Source organism: Pinus tabuliformis, chromosome 2_1 (genome assembly GCF_031772625.1).
Source record: "Pinus tabuliformis cultivar Carrire ecotype Pingquan chromosome 2_1, CPIR1, whole genome shotgun sequence".
In the NCBI taxonomy this organism is placed as follows: domain Eukaryota; kingdom Viridiplantae; phylum Streptophyta; class Pinopsida; order Pinales; family Pinaceae; genus Pinus; species Pinus tabuliformis.
This window is the reverse complement of record NC_142299.1, coordinates 142017606-142029026: the sequence shown is the minus strand read 5'-3', so window position 1 is coordinate 142029026 and position 11421 is coordinate 142017606. Positions and strand designations below refer to the sequence as shown.

The following is an 11421-nucleotide window of genomic DNA, read 5'->3' as shown; positions in this document are numbered from 1 at the left end:
AGAGATTTAGATCTCCCACTCGATGACTTATTTTTGTTTCTGTTCTGGGACCGTCCTCGTACAGACAAGGCATCACCATTCTGGTTGTCCATATTTTTCCGTCTCATCTCCTCCGTCAGCAAGGCTGAGACTATTTCATCAAACTGCAAAGCAGTTGCATTGCTACCTATTGCAATAACCAGACTATCCCACGAATCTGGTAGAGAACACAACAAACTGATGCACTTATCTTCATCTAAAATTTTAATCTCAACAGATGATAACTGACTTACCACAGTATTAAACGCATTCAGATGCTCTGTCACCGAGTCTCCATCTTTCATCCTCAGGTTATACAGCTTTTTCCGCAGGAACAATTTATTCACCAGAGACTTAGATTGGTACAAAGTCCCTAACTTATCCCACAAAGCCTTCGCCGTAGCTTCCCCTGATACATTCAGCAATACTGAATCTGAGACACACAATCGTATTGTGCTCTTTGCCTTCCGATCCAACTTCTTTCATTCTTCATCAGTCACTCCTGTTGGCTTAGTACCCGGATCTATCGCGATCCATTGATCTTTATCCACCAACAGATCCTCCATCTTGAGTTTCCACAACTCAAAACTCTGACCATTGAACTTCTCGATCTCTATCTTTCCATTGCTCGCCATCTTCTTTGACCACCAGAATCGATCTCGCAGATTTCCCACTGAACAGGGTCTACCACAGGCCCGAGCAAAAAAACCCCTCAGCAACAAAGGCATCCCCTTGAAGCCAAAATAGCTCTGATACCACATGTAGGTTTTAACCCTGTACAGAAATTACCTGCATACGAATTCTTAAACAAAGAAAAATAAACAATGCGAGAGCATAACACATAAAACACATATGCACTAAGATTTTCCCCTGGATCCCAAAACCGGGACTACCAGCTTGATTTTTCATTATATTCCTTTCAATGTTACAATACATATTTATACATGCCGAAGCATCCAATACCATGGACCGAAAAACCATCGCGTCCAAAACCATAGGTAGGTTCGCCCAACCTAATATAGGGTCCAAAAAAAATTTCCCGGGGCGCTGCCCTAGGCTCCGTAAAGGGGGGCTACCCACCCCCCTCAAACCCCCCAAGCAAGGGGGGCTGCCGCCCCCCCTGTGACCCCCGCACTACACAGTCGGCGCAACGAAGGGGGGCTCTGCCCCGCCTCTAACCCCCTGGTTCACTACGTAGGTTAATCATGGAAAGAATATAACACAACCCAACAATTATGCTCAATTTTATGGCTTGTTCTTTTCTTACATGAGTGAAAGCGTTTTAGGAATTATAAGTGAGATAATTCCTAGTAGCATAATTCTTCTTAAATAAAAATGATAAGTCAACTTGCATTAGTCAATAATAATTAGTAAAAACTATTCCACCACTGATTTAACAACTAAATTATAATAAATTTTCACTTTGTAAAAAAATGATTTGACAACTAAATTATAATGAATTTCCAATTTATAAAAATATTAGGTACTAAATCCAAACAATACCCTTGAGTTTTGCACAACTATGATGAAACTCCACCAGAGGAATGACGGGTGGGTTTCATAAAACTCTTTGTTGATTTTTAACTATTTTAAAATTTAATAACTTTTAATTTCAAGCTAATTATTTCAAAGTAAATTCACTTATGACACGCATAGAAATTCAAGAACCAACCATATGAAGACGGGTTAAATCGGGTATGTTTTATGTTATAACTTTAAATTTTCAAGTAATTTGTAATATCTTAAACACCAAAATTTCTAATAGATCTGGTACACTCTAGATGTTTTAAAAATTTTGCAATAAAAACACTGAAAACAAAACATATATGAAAATGCAATCTTTATTTATATTAATATTTGTAAATGGTACATGCCCATACAATAAATCTCAATTCCAAGAGAAGACAAATGTATTGAAGCACAATCGTGGACCCTCGTTGATTCCACGAGACAAAATAACACCTAGATCAAACTGGATACAACAAGATAGATAAAACCCCAATGATCCAATGGCTAGCTCCTATTCCTTTTTATAGGCTTGATGGATTCTCTTAAATCCTTATTTTATTATTTTCCTCGAAAAACTAAGGAAATATTCAAGAACCATATGAAAACAGGTTAAATCGAGTCATGCTTTATAGAAATTCAAGAACCATGTGAAGACAAGTTAAATTGGGTCATATTTTATTGAGTCTAGAGGTTAATTCTACAGACCAGTATGAAGGAATATGTAAATTTGTTGGTCCATGTCCTTTTAAAATAAAAAATAAAAAATATGTTATAAATAGAAAATTAATATCCACTATAATAAAAAAAACATGAATATGTTGTAAAATAATTAAAAGTAAAATAGTTTTCAAAAATATTTTAACAAGAGATTTAAATAAACTATTTAAAGATCTATGTTAACTAATTCAACTTTATATTTATTAAAATATATATATATATATATATATATATATATATATGGTTAAAATTTTTATTTGGTTTTATATATATTCTATTTAGTATTCAAAAATACAATTTAAACAATGAAAAATAACACATTATATTTTGCACTTTTAAAATTTGTACATAAAGAAATTTGATCTCTCAGATCATATTATATCCATGATATAAAATATTATCTTCAATATCATACTATGCTATTTTTCCATAAAAACAAAAACTAAAATGTAATAATTAAATAAAAATAATAATAACAATTTTAAGTAAATTGAACATCATATAATAGCTACTAAAGTTCAGTCCTCATTGATCTGCTCCAGTTCCACTCATTAAATCTGCTCATGTGACGGTATATTCTCTGTTTCAACGATAAATTTGTGGATAAACCTGTACATGTAGTAGCTTAAATACTATAATCGACTGAAAACACAATAACCCAGCTAGGGATCCAGAAAAAATTTAGTGAAATTGTTTTGAAAAATAAAAAGACAACGTTGAAACTAATTACACTTATTTCACTAAAAATACTTCAAAAACTAAGTTTTTGAAATTTTTTATTATCCCTACATAAAAAGAGGCTAAGGAAGCAAATTCGTCAGTCATGTCTGGCTTTTGGAGCTAAGAAAGCTATCACACAAGAAGTAGATGATGTTCCGTTTTATTCTTCTCCGGTTGTAGCTGTGGAACCAGCCTCGACGGCAGAGACGTCGCTTTCACCTTCACAAGATGGCCCACCTTCATCTATAGCTGTGGAACCAGCCTCGACGGCATAGACGCCGCTTTCACCTTCACAAGATGGCCCACCTTCATCTCCACTTTCCAGGAAGAAGCGGAAACCAGGGAAGCAGTCGCACATTTCCTTTATGAGAGACCCACTTTCATTACTAGGACCCTCCGTGATTGCCTTGGCCATTATGTCGCAAACTGCCCATATCCCCTGTTTGGCAAACTGCCCATATCGATCGCTGAACCTGCCAATGGTAAAAACTTGCATTAAGATTTGTTTTTAAAGTCCACTTAGTAATCATAGTTTTCGAAATTATTTTCACCGGGCTCTGCCTTCAACACAAATCAACGCGGAGGCTTCTTTGATCTAAACATTTATTTGATTGTATAGAAGGCCCGCCTCCGCGCACAGTCATATTTCATAAGCTTTTTTATCTAAAAGTAAGCGTTTGACAAGCCACCCATGACAATTTTTTTTTTTGAACATCACTATTGTTAGTTAACATTAAAGTGTCAAGTACTCACAAGGCAAATTTGGACTGATCAATTTGAGAACAGCAGTGGAAGGAGTAAGCCACTATTATTGCTGTTGCTACACGCTTCACCCCTCTCCACAACCCAGGCTTTTGATCAAACTGCTTAATATATTGCGCCACGCTAAACATCTCCCATAAGAGAGACAAGTACTCCATTCGGTTGGCAGAAATAGTTTGGAATCTCTCCAAAACATCCGCCACCGCAAGAAGACCTGCAACAGCCCATTGTGCCTCCTCTATATCCTTCAGCAAACCGTGAATGACGATCGCAGGCTTATCTTCTTTTTCAGGATGACGAGAAATGATTTCTTTCTGAAAACCATAAAAACAGAATTTAGATCAAATATTTGACATAGAAGTTGGACATGATCCAACAATGAATTTCATGTTCGAACCAAAAAAAGGTAATTAATGGTTGTCGCAAAAATGGAGAGGCTTAATACGCACAACCCAATCGTCGTTGATTCCCTCTGACAGGAAATTCTTTAACCTACAGAAGCCTCTTGAAGTTGGCCAAGTCACACTTGGCAAAGACCGTTTTTTCCCCTCCTATTAGAAAATAAGAAATTGAAAAATCATTATGTGAATAAAAAATAATATGATTCAGAAAATTTAGGATGAGTACTAAAGAAAGCGATCAACCTTGTTGAATCTACAAGCCTGAGAAAGTTCCATTCCCCATAACTCAGATATGTACTCTCGCAAGCTCTCGAAATAGGCATCCACATTTTGTTGCTCAACGGCTGCAGCGGCCGTTGTTTGCAGGTTCTGAATAAGGCTGTCGAAGACGCCGGGGTCCTCATCATGCATTTCTTTTCCTCCTCCTTCGATATCATTCATTATTGACTTTATGAAGCGCTGTGCAACATATTTCCCGTCGGATATTGACTGCAGATTTTTTCCTCCTAAAGCTGCAACCACTTTCCCAGCCCCGTCCATGAAGGCTATGGATCCGTACCTGCAGTGCTCGTCTTCTGGATGAGAATGTAACAGGAATTTCAGTTCACTATCCTCCATTCTATTAATTTCTTCTTCCAAATGGCATAGACGTAGTGAAAATCTCAGAATTTCATTCTCCGATAAATTCAGCGAAGACATCCCCTCGATCTCAGCTGTATTTTTCAAACGATAATAATAATCCTTCTTAATATTGTCAGTGAATTTAAAACTTGCCATTCTTCTACCTCCAAAATGAATAATGTGAATGCGGTCCCGCTGCTGTTGCTCCAGTGCGTTCCACATATCATATATGACCTGCTCATCATATTCCCTTCCTCTATATAAGCATATCAATTTTCCTGGAATCATTAACTTTTGCACCTAGCCAAAAACAACCAGAAGAATATAATTAAAAAAAAACGACCAGTTATTTATTCATCATCATTTTTTTATGTTAAAATATATAAGAAAAAATTAAATAAAGTTATTAACCTGGGCTGAGACACTTTCCGAGTGGTTGAAAAGGAACTCTAAAGTCGACATATTCTTTGGTTGTTCCCATTCTTCTTTAAGGAATTTAGAAGGTCTATACACACTAATTCTCCCGTTTGGATCTATGATCCAATTTATAGTTGGATACCATGCATCACATTCATCACGCTTTTCCCACCCACAGTGTTTCTCAAAAAAGAACTTGACTGCTCTTGTTATTACTGTCCATGAATTTTGGAGTACAAGCCAAGGAACTTGTCTTGAAAACTGCTTATACACATCGATTACATCACATTCCTTTGGGTGCACAATAGGAATTGATATAATTTCAAGGTCAACTTTCTCTTTCTCCATAAAATGCATTTCCTTCCAAACCGGAGCGATAATTTCATATGTCCATGAATCGTAAGGCCACATTTCTACAAGAATAGTTTTCCCTTCCAATTTGTCAACGCCACAAGTAGTTTTCCGTTCTGAATTTTCCGTTGGATCCTACAAAAGTCACGCCAACAAAACAAACGAGCACAACGCCAATAGTATAACAAGCACAATAAGTAAAATGAAGTTTAATCAATTTTTAAGTGAAGTAAAAGATATTATTGCTTTGGATAGATAGACCAGTAGTAACTAATTTTCCAGTTGGATCCTACAATAGTCACACCGACAAAATAAACGGGCGCAATGAATTAAGTAAAGTTTAAAATTTGCTTTGTTCAGTAGACGTGAGTAGAATTAATTAAAAAATCAAATTAAATAGATTGTAAGATCGAGACATTCAACTGGTGACCACAGTCAAAGGGTGAATGTGCGAAATTGGATAAGGAGGGCTGAAGCCTTTGAGGTATTCGTACCTGTTGTACTGATGAATCTTTCTTTTGAAAGACGGGAGTGGTTTCGTCCCCGTCAGGTGCAAACAACTCTCTCAACATCTCTATATTACTACTCTCTTCATCCGTTTCTGCTTGAAGCTGCTTCAACCGTAGGTATCTCCCAGAGTTACACACCACAAATTCCTCCACTTCACCTTCTGTCAAAAATCTCCAACTAAAACAAGGAGCATAGTTATCGCTGTTGCCATCCCCCACCATCTTCGCATCCATTTGAAGATATTCACCATAATCCTTAACATCTCCTTCTCTTGTCATAATCATATTCATGAGAATATTGGTTAGACGATTTTCCGACTCATGGACCACAAATATGGTATCTTTGACCTTCGTGGGCAACTGATCAAAGTGTGGACCAATATATATTATTTTTATTTGCATTCCATCATCGACCGTCTCCTCAATTAAGGGCCACGGGAATCGGTCCTTATCTGGATCGACGTCGAAATCAAATATGAGAAGGGCGGAGGTGTTTGGTAGAAGATCAGATAGATGGACTGGCTCTCCTCGTCCATTTGTAAGCAGGCGATCCAGTTCCGATAAAACACTGTTTTTCATATTCTCTTTATTATTCTCTGCTTTTGGCACTTCCTGTAAAATAATTGTTTGTTGGAAAACAATATTAGGAAAATTTTGAAAAAAACAAAGATTTATATGTATAAATTACATAATAACATTAAAAATTAATAATATTAATTATAGAAAAATAATAGAATTCAAAATATTAATATTAATTATAAGAATAAATATTTTTATAAAATAAGGGAATTTTAGGTTTTAATTATATCTTGAAGTTATTTTTATATAGATGTATTTAGTTTTCAATTTAAATTTATATATTTTGGATGTAATATTGAATTGTGATTCAATAATCATTTATTTTACATATTTTAATATTATTTTTTTGAAAATATATGAAAAAATATATCTATAAAATTTTCAAAAATTAATAATGTAAAAATTTGAATAAATAATAAAACATCTAAAAAAACCTTTGTATTTAATTTTTTATTACTTAATTTTTTTTCCTATTTTATTATTTTAAAAATTATATTTTTAAATCCATTTTAAATCTCAAATTTACTTTTAAAAAATAATTATAAATAATAAAAACAATAACATTTTTTAAATCCTAAATGTGAATAGACGATATGCTTACCTCTGAAATAATAACTGACGGATACGAAAAATAATTATAAATAATAAAAACAATAACATTTTTTAAATCCTAAATGTGAATAGACGATATGCTTACCTCTGAAATAATAACTGACGGATACGATGATCCATGGCAATCCCTTTGAATTTCTCCCCATCTCTGCACCAACTCATCGCTTCCTACGATGGCCACAACTTGTAATGTGTTCATCTTTGTCACGTGGTCCATTGATTTCCCTTCTAGCTTGGGGCAGTCGTTCAAAAATAGCATTTGCAATGAGTTTAGGAAATGGAAGTATTCAGGGAGTTTCTCTAAGCTCTCGCAGCCTGTCAAATCTAATTGTTGCAACGAGGAAAGGCAGTGGAAGTCATTGCACAACTCTCTAAGCTGTCTGCAATCTTCAAGATCCAACCTATCCAAATTTTTCAGTTGACCAAAACCTTCCGGAAGCTTCTCTAGTGTTTTCCTCCCACTCATGTCCAGCACTTTTAAACTTTTTAATTGACCAAACCTATCTGGAAGCTTCTCCAGGCTATTACAACCTGTAAATGAAAGATGTGTGATAAAAGAGAGGTTGCAAAAGCCATCAGGTAGTTCTTTTAGACACTCACAACATTCCATATGCAAGACCCGCAATTGCTTCAACTGTCCAATGCTTTCTGGGATATTTTCTAGGCTCCTGCAAGACTTTATATTTAATTCAACAAGGCAGGTTAACTTTCCTAACCCACTGGGGAGATTTAAAAGCTTCTTGCAATCTGATAAATTCAATAATTTCAATGATGAAAGTTTATCGATACTATCTGGAAGTGCTTTTAATTCTATGCAGCCAGCCAGATTGAGTTCTTGCAGAGAACTCAACGATCCGAAGTCGACCGGCAACTCAGTCAAATTTGAGCAATTATCCATTTCCAGTATCCGTAAAGACCGAAGCTTTGAAATTGAATCGGGCAGTTTCTTTATGGATTGGCAATTTGAAAGAGAAAGTTCCTGCAAACAAGTTACTTGGTCGCCAAACTCTTTAGGCAGATTGGTCAACTTTGAAAAGTTGACCAATCTTAGTATTCTCAAATCTTTATGGTGTTGAAGATCCTTGGACGAGATTTGAAAAGCATGGGAATGTGAACTTCCATCAAATTCCATGTGTCTCAAACTTGAAGGCATCTGCAAGTTATGTAATTGGTACGTCACAATCATATGAAACCATTAAACGTAGTAAAACATTTTCTTACGTAGAACCAATTTTCTCGGGAAAACTGAATGGAGAAATAGAATCACTTGCCTTAGATAGCTTCAACTCATTGGGTGTGTAACTGAGGTATCTTAATTGCTTTAAGTTTGACACATCATGAAACGGAAGCTGCCGAACTTTCGCTTTAAAAAATACCAACTCTTCAAATATTTTACTACACTTGCCCTCCACCTCTGTCAGATTTCCAAGTTGAAGAACTCTCAATGATTTATGCATTGAGTCGAGTGTTGTTGCAGATATCTGCAACACATCCTTATTACCACTTAACCAAATTCCCTTAATCCCTTCAGCACCCTGCATGCCATTATAAAATATAATTAAATCAAAACAGATACTCTATAAACAAACATGTATATAACCTTTTTTTGAGTTCATAGATTTGTTACCTCCTTTTTCTCTTCCAGGGACGCCATCAGTTCCCTTGCACTGCTGAATGTCAATCTCACTTGCTTTCCTTTTGACATATGGAAACCAAGTTCTAAGATCACATCATGCACATTTACAACCCCAGTAAATGTGTCTTTAGTCACCAGTGCTCTGCTTTCTAACTTTTGCAGTTCATCTTTTCCAACAATATTTTCCACTGTGTCCCAATCCCATCTTCTGAAATACGAACAGATGTCTAGGAATGGATCCTTGCATTCTTCAGGAAGAGCGTCGTAGGCAAAGCTGATGCGCATCTCCTTAAAATCGTCCTTGTTCCATATTTCTTCCTTTTCCATCAGTTGCTTATAAGCGGCCCCTTTATCGCCGGGGTTATCGCCGGCATAATCTATGAATCGTTTTACTAATTCCAACATGAGGGGAACTCCATCACATTTTTCTATTATTTGATCGAGTTGACTAGAAGCTAATCCTGTCGATGTTCCCTCTTCTAAAATACTCCGTGCAGCTTGTAGATTCTTAATGCCCTTCATATCATAGATTTGGGGAGACGCAGATCTTGGGAATGCTCGCTCCACATTTGTGTCACGGGCAGTAAGGAGAAACCTTACTTTCTTTGCTTCATGCAGATTTTTTGGCAAAAGATGTTTAAGCTCAACTCGATCTAAAACGTTATCAATGTATATAAAGGCCTGCATTTTTTTTAATATTTTCCCCAGCTCTGTCTGTCCATCCTCATACCCTCGAATCTGTACAGATTCTTCAGGTTCCATCAAATCTTTTAATATGTCTTTTTGTAACTCCACTATATCAGATTTAGAATTTATATCTTTAAACTGTTTAACCTTAGAATATTTACAACCCTCAACTTTTGAAAAGACCGCATCTGCGAGGGTGGTCTTACCGATTCCTCCGAAACCATGGAGGATAACTATGACAACATTCTTTTCACTGTCACATTCCAAAAGCTTCATCACCTCTTCAATTGACTCCTCTATGCCGACTGTTGCAACAATATTCAACACCACATCCATATTTAAAGTTGTGAGCAATAAAATTAAACTCACAATAATTTAAATTTCAATATAAATTAATTTGACAATATTTTTACCAGCATGTTCAGGATATTCTTTAGACAGAGGGGAATTCCTCGCCGCCATGGCAGCAAAAACACGCTCCATGTCAGTTAGAAGACGAAGACCGATTTCGATATCAATTTTCCTGTATTTGTCTTCTAACTTCTGTCTCATGCCACTCAGATCGTCTTTCACTTTGGACGTTGAGAAGAACCTGCAATCAAGCAAGGAAATTCCATGAAAAACACTTCTTTCTATGTTTGGGTATAAAGCATGGGCTTTCTGCGGATTTGACCACTATGAAACAGCTTTGTATTTTATTTATACACATCGTGGTAAATAAGATGAACCACAGAATGTTGAGTATTTACCTTTTCCAGTACGAACGGTCCATATTAGTACAGCACAAGATCGCCCCTTCAACAATCAATGTTACTGACTCTTGGATTACAACCTCCTGCTTTTCTCCGGCCTTTCTGTGAGTCTTTTAACAATAGTAGCAAAATAACTCATTTCTTTTAACAGATCCAAACACTCTTGTTGGTTCGAGGAAACCTCTTGAAATGTTTCCAAGGTATTTGCGACCACCAGAAGTCCTGCAGTAAAAACGCTTACCTGGCCTACATCCTTTAGGAATTTTGTAACAGGTCCAGATATAATCTGTGTCTGAACAACATAAAAAAAACAAAAAAAAAAAGAGAAATTTTCAGATTTAATATATTTATACTGGACTTTCAGTTTTAATTGCAAGAGTTTTGTAACAGGTCCAGATATAATATCTTTCTGAACAACATAAAAAAGAAGAGAAATTTTCAGATTTAATATATTTATACTGGACTTTCAGTTTTAATTGCAAGTGATGAAATTCTCTATAATGAGATTAATACACACCAATTTAGAAGCAGCGTCTAATCCTGATGACACTAAGTCCGTGAACTTCTTGAAGTCGTCCGATGACAATATCTCTTTTAATTTCGTGAAAGACAATATGTCCTTTAAATTCGTGAAACCTGAACCTTTATGCCCAGAGGTGCTGGGATTTGATACTTTTTTCCCTGGACTCATTTCCTAAGAAGAAACAAGAAATGAAACCATATTCAAATCAGATATCACACAATAATTATAATACTATCTAATGATATAGTTCACAATCTAATTATGTTGTAATTCGGATCGATATGAAAGATTGTGATGTACCTTCTCTCTCAGTTTCAAAAGGTCAGATATGTGGTTCATAAGGAGATCGAGATCGACAGGCACATTTTTCCCATCGATTTGAACAATGTCTTGATGTATTATGGTGCCAATGACATCTGGTATAGTTGCAACTCCGGAAGTGGAAGGGGATGGAGCTTCATCGCACTGGGGGGCTTCTGGTACATTGAGATTCACGTTTTCCTCAGATTTCCCCGGAGATTCGGAGACTGGAGATTTGCCGCCCAGATGGGTATGTTCTATCTCATTTTTCGGTGGAGTTACAACATTAGAAGGTCCAGGGATTGGA

At 36.0% G+C, this 11421-nt stretch overlaps 2 protein-coding genes across 2 annotated transcripts; both read right to left on the bottom strand.

Moving 5' to 3' along the window:
* Window positions 1-2913: 2913 nt before the first annotated feature.
* Window positions 2914-8373, bottom strand: LOC149199169 (uncharacterized). The gene is made up of 7 exons (XM_089402322.1): window positions 7302-8373; window positions 6011-6637; window positions 5160-5651; window positions 4371-5048; window positions 4176-4277; window positions 3718-4040; window positions 2914-3437 (listed from the first exon to the last, which is right to left on the bottom strand). The coding sequence occupies exons 1-7, from the start codon at window positions 8367-8369 to the stop codon at window positions 3125-3127; spliced, it is 3603 nt and encodes a 1200-aa protein (XP_089258448.1). The 5' UTR covers window positions 8370-8373; the 3' UTR covers window positions 2914-3124.
* Window positions 8312-10454, bottom strand: LOC149199168 (disease resistance protein RPP2B-like). The gene is made up of 4 exons (XM_089402323.1): window positions 10289-10454; window positions 9953-10131; window positions 8844-9844; window positions 8312-8751 (listed from the first exon to the last, which is right to left on the bottom strand). The coding sequence occupies exons 1-4, from the start codon at window positions 10309-10311 to the stop codon at window positions 8434-8436; spliced, it is 1521 nt and encodes a 506-aa protein (XP_089258449.1). The 5' UTR covers window positions 10312-10454; the 3' UTR covers window positions 8312-8433.
* Between the last annotated feature and the right edge of the window lie 967 nt (window positions 10455-11421).

What these genes read in the sequence shown, in the direction of transcription:
- LOC149199169 (XM_089402322.1), bottom strand. Translation starts at nt 8,369, where the DNA reads ATGCCTTCAAGTTTGAGACACATGGAATTTGATGGAAGTTCACATTCC. An exon ending in CGGAAAGTGTCTCAGCCCAG is followed by an intron (nt 5,049 to 5,159) that starts GTTAATAACTTT and finishes GTTTTTGGCTAG; the next exon opens with GTGCAAAAGTTAATGATTCC. An exon ending in AGGCTTGTAGATTCAACAAG is followed by an intron (nt 4,278 to 4,370) that starts GTTGATCGCTTT and finishes ATTTTCTAATAG; the next exon opens with GAGGGGAAAAAACGGTCTTT.
- LOC149199168 (XM_089402323.1), bottom strand. Translation starts at nt 10,311, where the DNA reads ATGGACCGTTCGTACTGGAAAAG. An exon ending in GACCGTTCGTACTGGAAAAG is followed by an intron (nt 10,132 to 10,288) that starts GTAAATACTCAA and finishes GCTTGATTGCAG; the next exon opens with GTTCTTCTCAACGTCCAAAG. An exon ending in CCCTGGAAGAGAAAAAGGAG is followed by an intron (nt 8,752 to 8,843) that starts GTAACAAATCTA and finishes AATGGCATGCAG; the next exon opens with GGTGCTGAAGGGATTAAGGG.